Source organism: Canis aureus, chromosome 29, assembly GCF_053574225.1.
Source record: "Canis aureus isolate CA01 chromosome 29, VMU_Caureus_v.1.0, whole genome shotgun sequence".
NCBI classification, from domain to species: domain Eukaryota; kingdom Metazoa; phylum Chordata; class Mammalia; order Carnivora; family Canidae; genus Canis; species Canis aureus.
Window position 1 is genome coordinate 30,740,926 of NC_135639.1, and position 22,841 is coordinate 30,763,766.

Sequence of the window (22,841 nt, forward strand, 5' to 3'; positions counted from 1 at the left end):
TTTGTCTTTTCAAAAATATTTAGATCTTTATTGTATCTTTTGTATGTGATGTGAGGTAGGGATAATCCTTCCTTCCATACTGTAAGAGTACTTGTCCTTATTCTCTTACATTATGTGTTTGTTTTGTCTAATACAACTTTTAGCATGATGGGAGACTACTATTGAGCTTCATCTACGCGTTGGCAAATACAATGAACCGGTCCAGTTTTTTACTTCTGTTTTGTTCCTACTTGCAGATAACTGCCTAGCGTTCTGATAAGTACTGCCTTTCAGGCCCCATAATGTGTCCTTGTGTCCTCTAACATGTCTGGAATTTCTGTAGGCTGTGATGGGGCAGGGCAAGGAGGTTCCTTTGTCACAACAAACAAGGAGAAAGCTTTTTTCCTGTCTCTTCGATTTACCAATGCCTCATCAGAAGCTTTCAGCACTTATGTAAGAAATTAATTTTTTTTCTTGAACTTAAGCAAACTTAGACTTTGTTTTAAAATAAGATACTATAGAGTAGGAAGTTGTTCTTGCTTAAATGTAGGGTTCTTTTCTTTGTCCTAGAAGTCTCTTAAATTCTTAATCATGTTCCTTGGTATTCTCAGCTTTATGTTGTGATATTGTATGTTCTGTGGAACAGGATTAACAGGCTGTGTGGTATGGAGGTAATTAAAAAATGTAACCCAGTGTATCTGTCTTTTCCATCTCCCATCTTCCATTTTACTTCTTTTTTAACTATTTCTCTGTCTTACATCCTGGCTTACTAGATCCTTCACTCAGAAAAAGTGAAGAAGGGGAAATAAAACACTGGGTTAAAGACATTCAAATGGGGCAAGGGGCAAAACAAGAGTGAATGATCACAGGAAGGAAAGAGAAAGGCAGAAGGAGAAAAGAAACAGATTGCTTGTTACCTGTGGGTTAGGACTCCAGGGGAACTTTTTCTGGTATTTGTGAACAGATAGGGGAGCCTTGAACTTACTTATTCTTCTACCTGTTTTACCTGTTTAGGAGAGGGCAGGCTTGGGGGTGATGGCTAGCTAGGAAGGACTGTATTGAGAAACTATTAGTTATTGCTTTGTGCATCTAGCTCCTTTCCTATTTTTGTATTTGATCCAGTTTAGTGCTGAAAGGTCATCTGTGATGGAAGTTTTAGAATCTTAACTGAATATTGCTCCAGATATTAATAAAATAAAGGTCTGAAGGTTATATGTCTATATGTGTTTCTACTTCAGGAATATAATGGATGCTATTCGTGTATATTTATGTGTTAGAACTAATTTGATCTGAAATCTGTTTTTCAGAATTAAAAGGGATTTGAAGTCCATAAAATGATAGTTTATTTTTTAAAAAAGATTTTACTTATTTATTCATGAGAGACACACAGAGAGAGGCAGAGACACAGGCAGAGGGAGAAGCAGCCTCCATACAGAGAGCCCGATGTGGGACTTGATCCCAGAACTCGGGATCACAACCTGACCCAAAGGCAGACGCTCAACCACTGAGCCACCCAGGCGCCCCATAAAATGATAGTTTAGACTCAGTAAATTATAAGACTCTTTTCAGTGCTAACACATTTCATGATTTTTTTGGCTCTCAGAGTAGTGATTTCTCATTGGCAGTGATTATAAACAGTAGTTTTATATTGACTCATGTTTCTTAACTGAAATCAGCTGACACTAAAAAAGAGGTTTTGTCAATGGCTTAGGATACAGTTGCTTTTGATTTTAATTGCTTTATAATCATTGGCACCTTTATAGGGAAAATAATCTTTCCTTGTGTGTAAAAAGGTCAAGTCAATAAGCAGTTTAAGGTCTTTCTTTAATGACTTTTTGGCTTGAGAATACATATTCATAATTTAAAATTTTTATGTGAATTCTTATCATTTCAGAGAAAAGGAATTTAGTAGCCACCAATTGAAGATTTGGACTGTTGGTTAAAATTATGTAATAATTTTTCAAGGAAGCAGTGACAAACTTTGAAGCTTTCCCGTGCTTTGTTTTCATTATACCATTATTAATTTTTTTTTTTTTAAGATTTTGTTTATTCATGAGAGACACTGAGAGAGAGAGAGAGAGAGAGAGAGGCAGAGACACAAGGCAGAAGGAGAAGCAGGGTCCGGGATCCCTGGGTGGCGCAGCGGTTTGGCGCTTGCCTTGGGCCCAGGGTGCGATCATGGAGACCCGGGATCGAATCCCACGTCGGGCTCCCGGTGCATGGAGCCTGCTTCTCCCTCTGCCTATGTCTCTGCCTCTCTCTCTCTCTTTCTGTGTGACTATCATAAATAAATAAAAATTAAAAAAAAAAAAAAAAAAAAAAAAGAAGCAGGGTCCATACAGGGAGCCTGATGTGGAACTCGATCCTCGGATTCCAGGATCAGGCCCTGGGCCGAAGGCAGGTATTAAACCCCTGAGCCACCCAGGGTTCCCCATTACTAAAAATTTTTCATGTAGTGCTGACAAAGGAGATTTAGGTTACTGATATTTAATATTTAGAATGTAATTTTTTCCTAGAACAATGTTTTGGTACCTATGATGTTGTGGAAGACTTTTAAGTTGTGATATTTATTTATTTATTTATTTATTCATTCATTCATTTATTTGAATGTTTGTACTGTCAGGTGAATTTCAACTTTGCCTGACAGATGTGATGACTTGTCCTTTTTGGCTTGTGTTCTGTCCACTCATTGGTTATATAATAGGTGACTGTTTTATATAATAAGGATTAGAACAAGCCATTAGAGATAATTGATAATGGATGCAAACAAGTGGTGTTTTATCTGCTACCAGAGATGGAATAATATAATTCTTATATGTAACATGTTAAAAGTACAAAGGAGTATAGCAGTTAGGCACTGGAAAACAATGAATAGGGAAGAAAATATTTCTTGAGAATCAAGGGAGTTTTGCTAGGAATATAGCCTGAGTAATGTAGGAGAAAACCAGCTAAGATCAGGGGCCAACAGAACATATCTGCTTAGTATTATTCAATGACAGAAAAGTGAAATTAGGAGCAAGATAGAGTGTCCTAGAGAGAAGAATGTGTCTGAACAAAGGTTGGACTTAAATGATGGACAGAGGCATCAAGAGTTGAAGGATTTTAAAATAAAACCAATTTCTGGACCTGGTTAAGGTGGAATTAATATCTATTTTTTTAATTTTTTTTATTTATTTATGATAGTCACACACACAGAGAGAGAGAGGCAGAGACATAGGCAGAGGGAGAAGCAGGCTCCATGCACCGGTAACCTGACATGGGACTCGATCCCGGGTCTCCAGGATCGCGTCCTGGGCCAAAGGCAGGCGCCAAACCGCTGTGCCACCCAGGGATCCCAATATCTATTTATTCTACTTTATTTTATTATTTTTAAACAGTTTTTGAAAAAGATTATTTATTTATTTGAGAGAGAGAGAAAGCATAAGCAGGGCAGAAGGAGAGGGAGAAGCAGACTTCTTGCTGAGCAGGAAGCCTGACATGGGGCCGGATCCCAGGACCCTGGGATCATATCCTGAGCTGAAGGAAGACCCTTAACCAACTGAGCTACCCAGATGCCCCAATATCTATTTTATATAACTATAAATGCCTTCCATTATGGTGAAGGCTTTTCAATTATGAGAAACAGAATCCAAGGGCAGCTGGCTTAATTAAAACCGGCTGATACTAGAATATGCCTATGTATGCTCCCTGGTTGGAAGGAGGGTCTGCTTCTTACTCTCCCTCTGCTCGTCCCCCCTCGCCCCTCCAACTGGTGCTCTCTTCCTCCTGCTGCAAAATAAATAAATAAAATCTTAAAAATTTTTTTTTTCTGTGTAGGGACCCAGGAACTAAAGAACCTTATGGGTAGAGTAAATGTCTTCAAAAGGTCTACTGCACTGTTTAGATGTAGTTTTAGCTGTTATATAAGTTCATACTATTGTCATGTGGTTTCTGTGGCATTTGAGACTGGCCTAAATGTGGTACTGTCAGCAGTTGGGACACTACATGGGAAATACTGTGTAGTACTGGCTGTATTCCCAAGAAGGCTTTAATTTGATATTACCCATTGTTGTGTTAGGGGGAACAGCTGTAGGTCTAGTGTCTTACAAGTATTTAACAGTAATAATTCAGGCTTTGACTGTTTTAATAAGGAAATATGATCTATATGACTACCAAATTTAATATACTGTTAGACTTGGAAGGCTGTAAGAATCTATATCTTTTTATGGCATATGCCTGAATTAAGGGGAAAAATTGGGTCATATTTATTAATTTATTTATTTTTAATGATTTTATTTATTAGAGAGAAAGAGCATGTGTATGCGAGCATGCATGAGCAGTGGGGAGGGGCAGAGGGAGAGGAGAGGTAGACTCCACACTGAGCAGGGAGTCTGGTCTTATTTAGAGGTTATTTGGTCTTTTCATTAAATGAACTTCCTAAGTATCTAGATGAGTATAACCTAAATAGCAACAAGCTTAAATTGTCTTCTTTTGTACAGTCACTAGATTAAGGATTAGGTTTTTCAAAAGACCAATATATAGATTAATCCACAGAAAGAGTGAATAATTATTGTATGGCTTAGAGAGCGGGAGAAACTTGCAAAAACGATCCTCCTAAAGTGTCTTCTGTTTCATTTTTTTCAGTGATGCCATCTGTAATTTTGTTATCTGCAATGACTCCTCCCTTCGAGGGCAACCCATTATCTTCAATCCTGACTTTTTTGTGGAGAAACTCCGACATGAGAAACCTGAGGAGTTCACCGAGTTGGTGGTCAGCAATATTACAAGGCTCATTGACTTACCTGGAACGGAGTTGGCTCAGCTGATGGGGGAAGTGGACCTTAAATTGCCCGGTGGGGCCGGCCCAGCATCTGGATTCTTCCGGTCTCTAATGTCTCTTAAGCGAAAGGGTAGGGGATGTGTCTGTGAAGGGTGAACAGGTCTCAGCTGCTCCCTGGACTTAATCTCCTAACATTTGCACATTCACTGAGTTGCTATTATGTACAGTATTTTTTTGGTCATTTTTCTCATTTTCATAAGTAGTAAAATCTTAAATTAGCAATAAAAAAATTTAAAAAGTAGATAAATTGAAGTGAGTATATCAGTTCCTGAGAGAGATGACATGATTTAGTTTAGGTAGTTATCAGGGACACCTTGATTTTCATGCCCTATGACATAGCTGGAGGGTACAGTAAAGAAAGTTTGAACATTTTTTTTTTTTGAACATTTTTTTATTGCAGTTCTCAAATGTTTTCATTCCATAGAATGCTTTGATAAGGCAAATACCTATGAGTCACCCAAAATATATGCATTCCTAGAGAATAAATTATAGCACTGCTTTTGATAAGATATTAAAGATATTTTTCTTATTAAGCATAAGAAAAATTTTTAAAGTAGAAAAAAAACATTAGCAATACATCAGGCCCTATACCAATGCTAGTGGATAATTTGTAATACTTTGACAATTGTGGCTCTAAATTCTATTTGTTTCTTTGTTTGTTTATTTATTTATCTATTTTAACGGTTTTATTTATGATTCTTTTTTTTTTTTTTTTATATTTATGATTCTTAAAGAGTATGGCTATGAGCTGGGGGAGGGGCAGAGGGAGAGGAAAAAAGAGAATCTCATGTGGACTCTGCACGAGTGCAGAGCTTAATGCAGGATTTGATCTCAGGCCTCTGAGATTATGACCTGAGCTGAAATCAAGAGTCAGTTGCTCAACTTCCTGAGCCACCCAGGCACCTCCCTGGTTTTTACTTTAAAGTTAAACATCAACATGCTAGGTATTGCTACTTAAATAAGAAGATGGTCTTTGCCTTTAAGGAACCTATAGTCTAATATTAAACTTACAGAGAATTGATTGAAAGTTGTTAAATTTTTGGATGTACTTCCAGCTTTAAGGTTTTTGTTTACTAAACTTGTGAAAGTATTTGCTGAACTATAACATAGGATGCTTGAGTGGCTTTAAGAATGATGATTTTTGTGCTCTTTGTGGAAAATATAGCCCTGTTCTGTCATATGATTTTTTTTTAGAAAAAGGAGTGGTATTTGGATCCCCATTGACAGAGGAAGGCATTGCCCAGATATACCAACTGATTGAGTATCTACACAAAAGTAAGACTACTCAAGATTTTTGTTCTTTGTTAATGAAGAGTTGCTAGTTTTGTTGAAAGCTAACTTCCTTGAGTTAGTAGGTGGCAATGAACAAAAGACACTAACCAATGATAATTTTTAAGTGGCATGTTTCTAAATATATTTCCTTTTATTTAATTAATTAATTTTTAAAAGATTTTATTTATTTATTCATGAGAGACAGACACAGGCAGAGAGAAAAGCAGGCTCCACCTAGGGAGCCTGATGTGGGACTCGATCCTGGGACTCCCAAGATCACACCCCGGGCCGAAGGCAGGTGCCAAACTGCTGAGCCACCCAGGGACCCCCAATATATTTCCTTTTAAATTTAATCTCATGGGCAGCCCAGGTGGCTCAGCAGTTTAGCGCTGCCTTCAGTCCAGGGCCTGATCCTGGAGACCTGGGATCAAGTCCCACGTCAGGCTCCCTGCATGGAGCTTGCTTCTCCCTCTGCCTGTGTCTCTGCCTCTCTCTCTCTCTCTCTCTCTCTGTGTTTCTTATGAATAAATAAATAAAATCCTTAAAAATTTTTTTCATCTCATATATTGATTTGTTTTATACTCTCAAAGATGTAGATAAATTTGATAGTATCGGGGCGCCTGGGTGGCTCAGGTGGTTAAGCATCTGCCTTTGGCTCAGGTCATGATCCCAGGATCCTGGGATCAAGCCCCGCATCAGCTCCCTGCTCAGAGGGGAGTCTGCTTCTCCCTCTCCCTCTGCCCATCCCCCCACCACCTTCTTCATGCTTGCTCTGTCACTCTCTCAAATAAATAAATAAAATCTTAAAAAAATTTTTTTGATAGTATCTATGAAATCATATTTTCCCCTTGACTCAGGTTTTTTTTTTTTCCTGGAAAAATACATTGTTCCTAAGAATCAATTCTTTACTCAAGGGAACGTGATTTATCACCAAAGATACTTTTCATTTCTGTAATTCTATAATTAAAATACACTCTTTGCTTAATTCCTATTCATTTTGTGGTAGTCCTGCTGGTTATGCCATTGCTCTAGGTGCTTGGTACAGTTGAGTGTATGTGAAATGTGTAGTATATGTGATGCTTTGATAAATTCAATACAAATGTTTATTTATGACATTTTATGTGGGGCACTGTGGTTGGAGCTAGAGCAGAAGTTGTAAACTGATAGTGTAAGGACTTGAGTCCTCTGTGTTCATGTTTTGTTAGGTTGGCAAAGGATTAAATTAAAGAAAAATCAGTTATCAGTGAGGAATAAGAAAGTCCAGGTTTTTGAATTCTTTGGATGATAGGAAGATCTAGTACCTGGGGGCCCCCACTTGGACACAGTCAGCTAGAGCACAAGTATGTGCTCTCTAGTTTGTTTTGATTCCCTTTCATTCATTTACTATTACCTGTCTGGCCCTCTGGGCATTTGAACTTGAACTCCTGAATTAGGGGGCTATGTAAAAATAAATACATGCCTAAGCTGAAAACATGAACTCTCATGGTTTTCACAGATTGAACCAAAACTATCATTCCCATCTTTTTTTATCCTCTTATATTAGCTTAGAACCTAGTTGGAAGGGAAGAACAGTTTGGTTGGAATGATCCTAAGCTTCTGGAAATCTCAGACCAAAAGGAGATCTGGTAGGTTAGAGTTCTAATTTCTGGGGCAGTGCAGAGGCTCTCAATTCATTTTGGACTGGGAAACCATTTAGAGGAGGAACAAACTTCCACAGATGAATTCAGCCCCTGCAGACAAAGTCTGAGATGATCAGAGGGGAAAGGGCCTTCTAGGAGATTTGGCTTTCTTCCAACTTACTTTTCAAGCTCATCCAGTCATTCAGTCTCCAGATGTGCCTGGTCCTGGGCAGACCATTTTCAGGTACTCAGGGATGTTCAGATAAGTCTTGGGGGCTAGTAGGTTCAAAATTTTTCTGGGAAAAGGGGAAAAAAGCCTCCTTCAAGATCTTTATAAAGGGTCTTTCAAATATAAAGTAGTCTCTTAGATGACTTAATTTTAATTTCTTTTTGCTTCCTTTTTGCATGTCCTCTGTTTTTTCCATGCTAAACAGACTTGAGAGTAGAGGGTTTGTTTAGAGTACCAGGGAATAGTGTCCGACAGCAGATTTTAAGAGATGCTCTCAATAATGGAACTGATATTGACTTGGAATCAGGGGAGTTTCATTCAAATGATGTTGCTACCTTGCTGAAGATGTTTCTGGGAGAGTTACCTGAGCCCCTGCTGACTCATAAACATTTCCATGCGCACCTCAAAATTGCTGGTGAGTATGGGAGATGAGAAGAAGATGTAAATAAGTATCTTTTGACTGAGTAAAGTTGTTTGGAATTTTCTGTTGTTTGTACAGCAGTACTTCTAAAATTGGTTAAGACTTCATGATATTTTGGGCTCTCTGGATAGTACTGGCCAATGAAGTTTGATTTAATCAAGTGTTTTTCTTGCTAAATCAATTTCTTTGATGATAAATTCTGGGTTTTATTTATTCTTGTATCCCTGATGGATCTTAGCGTTGTGCTTTGAACATTTTAGTTGCTCAATAAATAAGTACTTTTCATTGGATTGATTCACATACCCGAGATGGTTACAGATTTGCTATATTTGCCTTAGTTTGGGGCTTTTGCTAAGTATTACTATGCCTTAATTGAGATCATTTCTAATCTTGGAAACTCGTTTTTTGAAAATAACTTTGTTTTCTAAATAGGCAATACACTCACATGGTTCAAAATTCAAAAGATTCAAGAGTATACAATGAAAAGCCTGTCTCCCACCTCTGTTCCCCAATTACCCAGTTTTTCTTCCCAGAGGCAACCAATACTATTGATTTCTAATGTATCCTGCCACAGGTATTTTATACATTTACAAACAAGTACTTACATATATTCTTTTTCTCTCTTTTTATGCGATAAGAGGGTATTAGATACATGGTTCTGTGGTTTGCTTTGTTCACTTATGTCTTGGAGGATGTTCCATTTTCAGCTCATATTTTCCTCATTCTCTTTTATGTCTGTGTGGTAGGGAATTCATTCTTAAATTGCCTAGCTCTTAGGCTGCTATAGGCTCTAAGTGCACACAGCATCAAAATCTATACTGCATTTACTTGGTTTTGTGCCCATGGGCATTTTCCTCTTCTAATTTTAAGGAAAATATAAGGTTTTTTTTTTATGTTGAGTAATTTTTATTACTTAACTAGCTTTAATTTCTAAAATCTAATGAGATTTGATTTTTTTTTAGCACTCTCAGTGACAATCTGGATTATACAAATGAATACATGTTATTAGAATGTTATATAACTTCATAATTATTTTGGAGAGAAAAAAGTTGGATCTTGAGAAAGATATGGAAAATATTGATATGTTTTTTATAAGTGTTAACATGAAGAATGTTTATTCTGATTACCTTAGTACAATATTTGAAATCCTCTGCTCCACCACCCCATGACTCAGTGTTCTTTGTAATCATATTGAGGTGTGGCATAGTTGTAACATTTGCTATGCCTTGGTGATAACTGGGAGGGAATTTTGTATTCAATTTCATGTCAACAGGGAATAGTTTCTAGAAATATTACCTACCTTTCCTAACATTGGAATTATTATTGAATTTAAATAGTTTAAACAACACACTATAATCATTTTCAGGTCTACATGAATTATATCCAAATTGTTATTATTTATGTCCTTTGAAGTTCCGATTATTCCGGGGACTGTTTTTTATTGATAACCTGTATAGCCTCTTAGGGGAGAAACAGTGATTCTGATTCCTTGAGGAGCTGTGTGGATCATCCCCATTATCAGTACATTATTCACTGTCATACTTCTTTTAGCTGTAAAATATCTGGGTGAGGAAAAGTGAAGGGGGTGGCATAATCAAAGATCTGTGTGGACATGTTTTCATTTCTCTATATACCTAAGAATATATCCACCTAAGAATGGAATTGCAGCGTCATATGGTAACACTACTTTTAGCTTTCTGAGGAACTGCCAAACTGTTTTCCAAAGTGCACCATTTTACATTCTCACCAGTAATGTAGGAGGACTTAATTTTCTCAACATTCTTGACAACACTTTTTATTTTCAGTTTTTTTTTTTTTTGGTAATAGCCATACTAGTGGATATGAAATAGTAGCTCATTATGGTTTTAATTTACTTTTCCCTGATAGGTAATGATACAGAGTAAACAAATGCTTATTGGCCATTTGTATATCTTATTTATAGGAATGTCTATTCAGGTCTTTTGCCTATTTAAAAATTTTTTTGGTCTTTTTATTATTGGATTGCATTGACATTATACTTTGTTATTATATTTTGCAGTAATCTCTGTTTATGCCTGATTCTTTTTTCTTCTTTTTTTTTGATTGGAGTTGAGGGGAGGATAATAGTGGGTATGTTGATTTTTCTTACTTGTATTTTTATCCTCCTTTGCAATAATTTCTTTTGTTCTCAAGATTTGATGCAGTTTGATGATAAAGGAAACAAGACCAATGTACCGGATAAGGAGAGGCAAATTGAGGCTCTCCAGTTGCTCTTCCTCATTCTTCCTCCACCCAATCGTAACTTGCTGAAGTTATTGCTTGATCTCCTGTACCAGACAGCAAAGAAACAAGACAAGAATAAGATGTCTGCCTATAACCTTGCCCTTATGTTTGCACCCCATGTCCTGTGGCCAAAAAATGTGAGTGTTGAGGGGAAGAGCAAATACTGCTTGCTTTTCTTGGGCTGGGCCTCATCCTCTGGCTATACCTTGGTGAGGTTATCAAGGGTCCAAGGTCTACTCTTCAGCTTTACAAGGTTAGAAACATACTTTATTGGCTCATTTAGGAGTCATCAACTGGAAGAGGCCAGTTCTTGTAACCTCATGTATAAATCAATCTCATAAACCTGAAAGACAGTTTATTAGTGGAAGCTCTTAGTGGAAAATTATAGCTACTAACTAAACTAGAAGACTCATTTTGGCTGGTCACTATATATTCCTTCTTGATAGGAACAAATTGATTTCTGAAGATTGCATGGTATAAATTTAGACTAGAGCCATACAGTTTTACAGGTTAATGTTGCTAAGCTTTTAGGTAAGGTGATATAGAGCAATCCTGCCTTATCCTAACTTTTCTATTTCCTGTAGGTATGCTCTCCTTGGATAAAGCTGAAATTTTTTTTTTAATATCTGAGAACATGGCTTTCTCAATGACTTATGTGAGAAATAAATGATTAGAAGTCTTTTATTTATTTATTTATTCATTCATTCATTCATTCATTCATTCACTTAATTTTTAAATTAGAAGTCTTTTAAACTAATTTTTAACCTGGAGGGACATAGCTTTATGTTCCTGCCCATTCATAATATAGGCTTTACTGTGTAATGGAATCGGGAGCCAGAATATTTGCGTTGGAAGTTGCAAACCAGCTATATATTATTTGTATCCTTTACCCTTTTTATGCTTAGGCTCTTCCTCTGTAATCTGGACATAAATTAGCACTTTATCACTTATAAAGTTGTTAGAATATAATAGAAATAGATAGGATATAGTAATTTATAAAAGATTTTTGGGATTATAAGAGATGAGAAAAAAGAAGATTAAGGAGACTAGTTGTGGGGTGCCTGAGTGGCTCAGTTGGTAGAACATGTGGCTCTTGATCTTGGGGGTCGTGAGTTCTAGCCTCACACTGAGTTTCGAGAATTTACTTTATTTAAAAAAAAAAAAAAAAAAAAAAAAAAAAAGGAGGACAGTTGTGTGGAACACTTTACCTAACAATTAACTAGTGAAAAAATGTAATGTGAAAAAATGTAATGTTCCAGGCGGGAAGAACCTCTTCCCAGACAAAGGTGGGGTGGGGTAAGAAGAAAAGGACACACCAACATTTATTCATGTTAAGGAGATCAAACCTCCTAATGAAAGAATTTTTGAGCCAGCCAACTGAAATTTTGAAAAAAGAGTGAGTAATCTGTGCCTATACAAAGAAATATTAAGAGATCTTGGTAAAAGCAAACAGATTAAGTAATAAAGATGGATATTGAGAGTGAGGGCTTTGGGACAATAGAGATGCTCAAATACTTTTAAAAAAGAGGCAGGAGAAACAAAAAGAAAATGATTGACCATTTGTGTTTTTAAGAAACAGATGTCACATTTGGTATCAATTAGTAGTGACAATTCTCTAAAACCCTTGGAGAAATTCCAGTTTCTCCAAAGATGCAGTGTCCTTGGTGGTTGGTATAGATTCTGTTCTCCCTGCCCATTAAAAAAAATATTTGGGGGGGATCCCTGGGTGGCTCAGCGATTTAGTGCCGGCCTTTGGCCCAGGGCATGATGCTGGAGTCCCGGGATCAAGTCCCACTTCAGGCTCCTGCATGGAGCCTGCTTCTCCCTCTGCCTATGTCTCTGCCTGTCTCTCTCTCTGTGTCTATCATGAATAAATAAATAAAATCTTAAAAAATAAATAAATAAACATTAAAAAAAATTAAAATTTATTTATTTGTGAGAGACAGCAAAAGGCAGAGATGCAGGCAGAGGGAGAAGCAGGCTCCTCGAGGGGAGCCCAATGTGGGACTAGATCCTGGGACTCCAGGACCACACCCTGAGCCAAAGGCAGACACTTAACCACTGAGCCACCCAGGCGTCCCAACTTCCTGCCCATTTTGAATCCCAGACTAGATTTTCTTTACCAACTCTGCTTGCATGTATAATTCTCAAGCAGAATTAGGAAACAAAGATTGGTTCTTAAGGATTTCTTGAGATTTCTTGGTGATTTCAGGGATATGTGGTTTCTCCTAGTTTATGTCATATTCAGTAGAAACCTGCTGAACCAAAAAGCCTTTCCAGAATTATTATTTTAGAGGCACCTTTGTTAGAGAAGGAAACCACTATACCTTTGAAAGACTTATTGGTAAGTAAATGGAGTATCTCTTCTACCTCCCAGCTCTTAATCACCCTCTTTTGGTTTCTTTTCCTCTGAATAGGTCACAGCAAATGACCTCCAAGAGAATATCACAAAGTTGAACAATGGGATGGCTTTTATGATTAAACACTCACAGAAACTTTTTAAGGTAGGTTAAGTGTGATGGGATTTTGTTGGTAATAAGATAAGGAGGTTGAAGCATGGTGGGATCCTCAGCAGCGCTAGAAGGATGACTAATAAGAAAGGTCCTGACTGGGACTTGAAACCAGATTGGACAGTGGCAAAACCCAGAGAAAATAACCAAGGTGGGGAGGAATAGGAAGGTACCTGGAGGCTGAGTAGGATAATTGGTTCTACCCTGAGTCATCCTTCTTTTTTATGAAAGTGGGTGTGTATTGGCAGTTGAGTGAGTTTATCCTGGCTACTTGCTACCAGTAGAATTTTGAGGGTCTGACGGTCTCCTTTCATTTTGTACCCTTTGTCCCTTTTAGTCCAAACTTATCAGTGTTTCTGCCCACATAGTTTTCTCAATTGTGTGGTTCTGTCGATTTCAGAGGGATTCACTCCATTAGACAAAAGCTACATATACAGATCTTTTGAAGACAAACCCTTTTCCACCATGGCCTCTTGCAGAGAGACAGGCTGAAGTTTAGGGACAATACCTTTCACCTTCTTAGAAGTCCTCTGGTTTGATTGAGAGGATCTTTATTCTCTTGAAAAGATCCTTTGTATGACTGAAAGTTGTGACCTTTTGATGTTTATAAGATTCAAACAAAAAGTTGTAGAGTCATATCCTTGGCCTTTTCTTTATAGCACACTTTCTTATAATGAATTTCTTAATTTTAACATCTTGCCATCTGGAAAGGTTGAGAATTAAGAGAGCATTTCACTAAATACTTCAATAAGTAGAATCAATTTTTTGTGACTGGCTTATTTCATTTAGCATGCTTTCATCATTTAGCACAGTTCATCCATGTTGTAACATTTGTCAGAATTTCCTCTTTTTTTTTTTTTAAGGATGAGTAATATTCCTTTCATCTATGCACCACATTTATCATTTGTTAAGGACACTTGGATTGCTCCCATGTTTTAACTCTTGTGGATAATGCTGCTATGAACATGGGTGTACAGATATCTTTTTCGAGACACTGCTTTTCTTTTTTTTTATTTTTTATTTTTTTATTTATGATAGTCACAGAGAGAGAGAGAGAGAGAGAGAGGCAGAGACACAGGCAGAGGGAGAAGCAGGCTCCATGTACCGGGAGCCCGACATGGGATTCGATCCAGGGTCTCCCGGATCGCGCCCTGGGCCAAAGGCAGGCACCAAACCGCTGCGCCACCCAGGGATCCTGAGACACTGCTTTTAATTCTTTGGGGTATATACCCAGAAGTAGAATTACTGGGTCATATGGTAATTCTATTGGAACTGCCATAATGTTTAATATAGCAGCTGTATCATTTTACATTCCTGCCAGTGATGTACAAGGTTTCCCATTTCTTCACATCCTCACCAATACTTATTCTGTTATTTTGTTTTTTTTTTTTTTTTGATAATAGCTATGAGGTGGGTATATTATAGTTTTGGTTTGCATTTCCTTAATGATTAGAGAGGTTTTAAACATCTTTTCACATGCTTATTGCCTATCTATATGTCTTCTTTGGAGAAATGTCTGTTCATGGCCTTTCCCCATTTTTGAATTGGGTTCTTTTATTGTTGAGTTGTAGGAATTCTTTATATATCTGGATAGATATATGATGTGCAAATATTTCCTCCCATTCTGTGGGTTGCCTTTTTACTCAGTTGATAGAGTCTTGCTATACACAATTGAAAAACTTTGTGAATTCCCCATTTGTTTATTTTTTTCCTTTTGTTGCCTGTGCCGTTGGTGTCATATGCAAGAAATCATTGCCAAATCCAGAAGCTTTTGTCCTATGCTTTTTAAAAAGAATGTTATAGTTTTAGGTCTTATATTTAGGTTATGAATCTATTTTAAGTTAGTTTTTCTTTATGGTGTTAGGTAAGTGTCCAACCTTATTCTAATGCTGTGAGTATCTAGTTTTTCTAGCACCATTTGTTGAAAACCTGTCCTTTGTCCATTGAATAGTCATGGCACACTTATTGAAAATCATTTGACTGTATATGTGAAGGTTTATTTCTGGACCTAGTTTAATCAGTTAGTCTGTGTATTTGTCTTTATACCAGTACCACAGTATTTTGATGACTGTAGCTTTATAGTAATGTAGGGTATGAACATGGAGGCCACCCTAGGATTTATCAACTATAGAATGGGGAGTGATCCAGGGTCCAGAGTTTAGAAATGAAAGATCAGAATCTTAGTAGGCTGGAAAATAAAGGGTCAGGGCCACATCAGGGGCTTGAGTGCTGAGGTCAAAGATTATCATCAGTTAGAGGTCAAGATCTAGATAAGTAAATTAGAATAGTAGACAAAGGACAACAGGACAGAGATTTTTTTGTTTGTTTATTTGTTTTTGTTTTTTTGAGAGAGAGAGAGAGAGCATGAGCACGCAGTGGGGGTGGGCAGAGGCAAGGGGAGAGGGAGAGAAAGAATCCCAAACACATTCTGTGTTGGGCATGGAGCCTGATATGGGACATGATCTCATGACCAAAATCAAGAGTTGGACGTTCAGCTGATGAGCCACCCATGTGCCCTGAATGAATGATTTTTAATGATGAACAAAGATCTTTCAAACCTGTTCTTTATATACTTCCTGTTGAGGGGAACAACTAGTTCTAAAGCATGTGATTATGGAGAGGAAGGCAGTTACCTGACAGTAGTTGTGAATCAAAATGGGGAATTTCTAGTACCTAATAGAACTCTCCTTCATCAAATTCTCTTCTTACTATTGCTATAGGTTAACTTTTCATAGTCTACCACTCATAAGTTAAAAGAGAGGTGGGATCTCTGAGATCTCACTGTACCCCAGGGTTTCTAGCCTTCCACCTTTGGATCTCTCTACCTGTGGAGTCCTTTCTCCCTTGTCCATTGTCTACTGTACATAATTCAAGTACACAATGGAGTTGTACTTAACTATGAAGGATTTTAAGTGACTTAACACAAATTTGTTATCCTAACAGTTCTGTAGGTCATAAGTCTATAGGAGTCTCACTGGGCTAAAATCAGGGTTGGCAGGGCTGCATTCATTTCTGGATTTTCTAGGATGTTGTTTACTTGCCTTCTCCCAACTTCTAGAGGTTACCTACATTCCTTGGCTCATGGTTCCCTTCCTTTGTCTTCAAGGCTAGCAATATTGTGTCTATCTGTTATTTCTAACTACAGCTGGGAATGTTTCCCTTCCTTTGTCTTCAAGGCTAGCAATATTGTGTCTATCTGTTATTTCTAACTACAGCTGGGAATGTTTCTCGGCTTTTAAGGACCCATGTGGATAATCTAGGTAATCTCCCCATTGCACAGTTCTTATCTTAAAAAATTTTTTTAAAAAATATTTTATTTATTTATCCATGAGAGCCACAGAGAGGCAGAGACATAGGCAGAAGGAGAAGCAGACTCCTTGCAGGGAGCACGATGCAGGACTTGATCCCCAGACCTTGGGATCATGCCCTAAGCCGAAGGCAGACGCTCAACTACTGAGCTACCCAGGTATCCCACAAGGTTCTTAACCACACCAACAAAATCCCTTTTCCCATATAGTATATCACTGTGAAGGTTTTTTAGAATAGAAATCATACAAATCTTAGAAGTAAAACAAGAATATGGTCTTCTAGATGTAATTCAGCTTGGTATAGTTCTAATTATTAGACCCTTTCAAGCATTCTGTTTTTAACTCTTTTTTTTTTTTTCCTTTTCTAAGATCCCTGTTTCAGCCCCTCATCTTTTGGGCTTTGGTTCTTGTTTGCTATTTTATCTTTGTTTCCAGACTAGCATGAGGACTCTATGAGCCTCTGTTGATCTCTGAAGGAGAGAAAGAACATTTCTTTTGAGGTTTATTTTGGTCTTAGGTCTCTCCTCTTTGATATTCCCATCAGACCTGTTGTCCTTATGGGCCCCTGCCTCACTACTTTGTCTGATTAGGTTCTTCCCTGAGCTTTTCCTTTGGATGAAAAAATGGTTGATTGTTCTCTATGCTCTATCACTTTTTTCTGAGGTCCTGTTTTATCCCAGGTTTGTTGTTCTTGTGCTTTGTTGTGTCTTCTTGTTCTCAGGCTTCTTTGGATGGACTTTTTACCTCCTAATCCTCAGATTCTGTGTTGCCTCATTCTGTGTTCTTTGTATTTTTTTCCCTTAAAATTCTTCCTATTTATAGTTCTAGCCTCTGCTATTATCAGTCCTTGTGACCAGCAGTTTGAAGTTTAGTTTTTTTTTTTTTAAGATTTATTTATTTATTTGATAAAAAGTCCCCTTCCCCCATCCCATGCTTTCAAGGGGGGGCAGGAAGGAGATTCTCAAGCCGATTCCCTACTGAGTGCAGAACTGGACACAGTGCCGGACTTGGGGCTTGATGCTTGATCCCACAACCCATGAGATCATGACTTGAGCTGAAACCAAGAGTTGGAGGCCCAACTGATTGAACCACCCAGATGCCCCCGACCCAGTCTGGTTTTGTCTCCCCAACCCAAGTCACAGTATCTTTTCTTAGGGACTTATAACCATCTACATTTAAGGCTAATTCCCATTTTATGTGGGAAGGCCTTTTGTTGATTCTCCCTGAACAGTAAAATACTTAACACCTCCAGGTTTTCTTTCTTTCTTTTTTTTTTTTTTAAAGATTTTATTTACTTATTCATGAGAGACACACAGAGGCAGAGACACAGGCAGAGGGAGAAGCAGGCTCCATGCAGGGAGCCCAACGTGGGACTCGATCCCGAGTCCCCAGGGTCACGCCCTGGGCGGAAGCAGGGGTTAAACTGCTTAGCCACCCAGGGATCCCCACCTCCAGGTTTTCATTTAAGCCCATCTGCTGGGGCACCTGGGTGGCTCAGTGGTTGAGCGTCTGCCTTCAGCTCAGGTTGTGATCCCGGGGTCCTGGGATTGAGTCCTGCATCAGTCTCCCCGTGAGGAGGCTACTTCTCCCTCTGCCTATGTCTCTACCTCTCTTTCTGTGTCTCTCATGAATAAATAGATAAAATCTTTAATCCTTTGGTTTTTGAGCTCTACCTTATAGTTTACCAAGGTAAAAATTAAACTGTAGATGTCATAAAGTTTTTGTCTCAAGACTCTTTTTAAAACTTTATTATGAAGTTTTTCAAATATAGATAAAAGTTGAAAAACAGTGAACACTCATACAACTCTAAGATTCAACATATGTTACTATTGGCCATATTTGCTTTATCTTACTCCATATATTCATGCTTTTGTTTTTGTTTTTGGTTGAACCCCTGATGTAAATTGTAGATATCATGGAACTTCACATCTAAGTACTTACGCATATATTTCCTAAGAATAAGAACATTCTTCTAATGGTTAGAGTACCATTATCATGTCTAAGAAAATTATTAAGAATTTCATATTAGCTAATATTCAATACAGATTCAAATTCCCCAGTTGTCTTAAGAGTATATTTCATAGCTCCTGTTTTTAATTATGAAAGCTAATCGAGGTTTATGTATTGCTTTTGATTATTATGTCACTTTTAATCTGGAACAGCCCCTATGCTTTTTCTTCATGTTATTGATTTATTGAAGCATTCAGGCCAATTTGGGTTATAGAATTTTCCATACTTTAAATTTGTCTTATTTTCTCAAGGCTTTTTCTCTGTCCTTTTCTTTGTAGTTCCTGTAAGTTGTAAGTTAGGTCTGGAGGCTTGATTAGATTCATGTTAAACATTTTTGGCAATGATTCATAGGTGATGTTTGTGTACATCTTATTGCATCATATTGCATCACATTAGGAAGCACAGAATGTCAGATTGTCTCACTCTCAGTGATGCTAATTTTGCTAACTGCCACATCTCTCAGTTATAAAGGTACATTTTCCCTTTTGCAATTAGTAAGTAACCTGCAGGGTGATTGCCTAATGTAATGATTTTAGCATTCATTGGTAATCCTGCTGGAATCTATGATTATATTGAATGTTACAAAGTAGCATTTTCTAATTCTATTATTTAATCTCTATTAGCTGACCTTTTTCTCTTGAATAGAGCTTTCCTTTCCTTGTTTCATTCTCTTTTTTTATTAATATCTCTATAGACTCATAGGTTTGTAGTTATTCAACGTGTTAGTCAATTGTAGTTGTTAATTTTAATTTTCAAATTATCTCAAATTTGGCCAGTGAGAGCCCTTGCAAGCTCTTCCTGCTGTGTCTTTTTGACAGGACTCCATTAGTCTGAATGTTTCCTTCCTGGCATAAAATGTCCTCAGCTCACTTTGCCTTTGCTCTGCCCTGGGCCTGAAATCAATTATTTTCTTCAAGGAGCCCTGGTTTCTTTGAGTGACACGAGATTTACTCATTGTTTCTGGGGTATCATTGCTTTTAGGCTCTTTGAGGGCAAAAAGTCGACTAAAATATTTTTAAAAAAGAAATCATTAGTTCATATTAATATTTCCAATTCAGATTTAACATCCCAGAGCTTTTTCTTGACTTCTTTTACTTTATTTTTATTTATTTATTTTTAAAGATTTATCTATTTATTCATGAGAGAGAGAGAGGCAGAGACACAGGCAGAGGGAGAAGCAGGCTCCACGCAGGGAGTCTGACATGTGACTCGATCCCGGGTCTCCAGGATCACGCCCTGGGCGGAAGGCAGCACTAGACCACTGAGCCACCCGGGCTGCCCGACTTCTTTTACTTTATATTTGTATCTGTTTTGCACATTGCAAATTCCAGATTTTAATAGCATTTATATGTTATTTGCATTATCTTGCAATATATAAAATATCAATATATAAAAAATTAGTTTTGGGACACCTGGGTGGCTCAGTCAGTTAAACGTCTGCCTTTGGCTCAGGTCATGATCTCAGGGTCCTGGGATTGAGCTCCACATCGGACTCCTTGTCAGCTGGGAGCCTGCTTCTCTTTCTCCTTCTACACCACCTTTGGGTACTCTCTCTCAAATAAACAAAAGAATTAAAAAAAAAACTTTAAAAAATTAGTTTTAAAAGTAAGCCTATGTAAACCTGCTGATTGAAGTTTACGATATAAGATTTCCTTACAGTTCCTTTTCCCTTGAATATATTTCACTAAGGATATATAGTCAGAATATAGTTTTCAAAAGTTAGGTGGAATAATTCTTTTTATGTGTTTATCATATACACAGATACTATCATCTACACATGTTATCAATCATATATATAGATATATTCATTTTTTTTCCTGTTTGTTTCCAGTTTTAGGGTTTGCTTTTTTTCCTTTTGGATTTATTTATTTATTTATTTTTAAGATTTATTTATTTATGATATACAGAGAGAGAGAGAGAGAGAGAGAGAGAGGCAGAGAGGCAGAGACACAGGAGGAGGTAGAAGCAGGCTCCATGCCGGGAGCCCGACATAAGACTCAATCCCGGGACTCCAGGATCGTGCCCTGGGCCAAAGGCAGGCGCTAAACTGCTGAGCCACCCAGGGATCCCCTCCTTTTGGATTTAATTGTATTTTTTGAATCTGTAGAATATTTACATGGTTCAAAAGTCAAAACTACACAAAAAGATATACTTATAGAAAACTCAGTCATTGTCGTAACCATTTTCATTATTTTCTGGTTTATCCTGCTTCTGTTTTTTTTTTATTTTTTTTTTAAGATTTTAAAAAATTTATTCATGAGAGACACAGAAAGAGAGAGAGGCAGAGACACAGGCAGAGGGAGAAGCAGGCTTCCCACAGGGAGCCTGAAGTGGGACTCGATCCCAGGTCTCCAGGGTCACCCGTGGGCTGAAGGCAGTGCTAAACCGCTGAGCCACCTGGGCTGCCCTATCCTGCTTCTTTTTCTGTTTCTTTTTGTAAAATCAAATAAGTGTGTATGTGTGTGTATGTTCCTTCTCTCTTACACAGGTACTTTATATACCATTCCATAATTTTTCTCACTCAACAGTAGATACTGGAAATCACTCCTATAAGATCATAAAGCATTTCTTCCTTCTTTCCTTTTCTCCCTCCCTTCTTTCATTTTTAATGACTATCTAGTTCTGTATTATATGAATGTGTAAAAATTCAACTCATTCTTCTATTAATAGACAGGTTATGTTTAATCTTCTGCTTAATCTCATCCCATTATTTTTTGATTTCTGGAGTTGGATCATCAGGATAGTTTTCTAGAAGTGAGATTTCTGGGTTAAAGGGTAAATACAAATGTGATTTTCTTAGATGTTACCGAATTCTCTCCCACAGTGATTGTATTATTTGACATTTCTGTTAGGAATGTATCAGGGTGTGTGTCATAGGATTCTGGGCAATATATCAGTAAGCTAAATTCTTTCTTGTCTCTTGTTACCCCATAGTAATTCTAAATGGTATTTTTCTCTGTAGTGATTTTATTTATTTATTTTTTTAAAATTTTTATTTATTTATGATAGTCACAGAGAGAGAGAGAGAGAGAGAGGCAGAGACATAGGCAGAGGGAGAAGCAGGCTCCATGCACCAGGAGCCCGATGTGGGATTCGATCCCGGGTCTCCAGGATCGCGCCCTGGGCCAAAGGCAGGCGCCAAACCGCTGCGCCACCCAGGGATCCCTCTGTAGTGATTTTATTTTATTTATTTTATTTATTTATTTATTTATTTATTTATTTATTTATTTATTTATTTATTTTTGTTCTCTGTAGTGATTTTAAAATGTGACTTAGGGACTACTTGTAATTTGTAAGGATTTGGGGGGTGGTGTTTATTTTTATTTTTTTAAGATTTTATTTATTTATATCTGTCAGAGAGAGACAGAGAGCATAAGCAGGGGAAGGGCAGAGGCAGAGGGAGAAGCAGGCTCCCTGCTGAGCAAGGAGTCCAATGCAGGACTTGATCTCAGGATCCTGGGATCATGACCTGAGCCGAAGGTAGATGCTCAATCGACTGATCCACCCAGGGACCCTATTTTTTTTTTAACTTATATGTTAGCTTGCATGTGCGGGGAGGGGCAGAGGGAGAAGAACTCAAGCAGACTCACCACTGAGCACAGAGCCCCACATGAGGCTCAATCCCAGGACCCTGAGATTGTGACCTGAGCTGAAATCAAGAGCTGGCTACTGGGACACCTGGGTGGCTCAGAGGTTGAGCGTCTGCCTTCGGCTCAGGTCGTGATCCTGGAATTCGGGATCGAGTCCCACGTGGGGCTCCTGCGAAGAGCCTGCTTCTCCCTCTGCTTGTCTCTGCCTCTCTGCCTCTCTCTCTCTCTCTCTGTATCTCTCATGAATAAATAAATAAATCTTTAAAAAAAAAAAAAAGAGCTGGCTGCTTAACTGACTGAGCTACCCAGGTGCCTCTTTTGGGGTAGTTTTTGCCAAAGATAAACATTACTACGAATGTCTATATTTTTGTTTCTGGTTCATTTGAGTATATACATGCCATACCTGATTTTTATTTTTTATTTATTTATTTATTTATTTATTTATTTATTTATTTATTTATTTTTCCATACCTGATTTTTAAAATAACAGTAGTGTCGGGATGCCTGGGTGGCTCAGCAGTTGAGCGTCTGCCTTTGGCTCAGGCAGGACATGATCCTGGAGTTCCCGGATTGAGTCCCACATCGGGCTCCCTGCATGGAGTCTGCTTTTCCCTCTGCCTATGTCTCTGCCTCTCTCTCTGTATCTCTCATGAATAAATAAACAAAATCTTTTTAAAAAATTACAGTAGTGTCTTCTCAAAAACAGTTTTCCTGTCAGATTTGTTGAAATATCATTTTGGTAGCAAGAGAAAGGAAGCTAAAATAGGACATTTTGAGGATCCTTTATTTTTCTGAAATAATCTGCCAGCAGATTATTTTGAG

The 22,841-nt window shown here is 37.7% G+C and overlaps 1 protein-coding gene across 3 annotated transcripts in view; it reads left to right on the forward strand.

Moving 5' to 3' along the window:
- The window catches only part of ARHGAP19 (Rho GTPase activating protein 19), a 63,916-nt gene that overhangs the window by 21,864 nt on the left and 19,211 nt on the right, over nucleotides 1-22,841 (forward strand). Inside the window, exons 1-6 of one of the 3 annotated variants that reach the window (XM_077878138.1) lie at nucleotides 389-432; nucleotides 4,603-4,868; nucleotides 5,993-6,073; nucleotides 8,124-8,333; nucleotides 10,512-10,738; nucleotides 13,019-13,105. In XM_077878138.1, coding sequence (XP_077734264.1) covers nucleotides 404-432; nucleotides 4,603-4,868; nucleotides 5,993-6,073; nucleotides 8,124-8,333; nucleotides 10,512-10,738; nucleotides 13,019-13,105 — 900 coding nt within the window. In that variant the 5' untranslated portion in view covers nucleotides 389-403. Of the gene's footprint in view, nucleotides 1-337; nucleotides 433-4,602; nucleotides 4,869-5,992; nucleotides 6,074-8,123; nucleotides 8,334-10,511; nucleotides 10,739-13,018; nucleotides 13,106-22,841 lie in introns of those variants that run through there. The other 2 variants (XM_077878139.1, XM_077878140.1) reach the window with 2 other exon arrangements.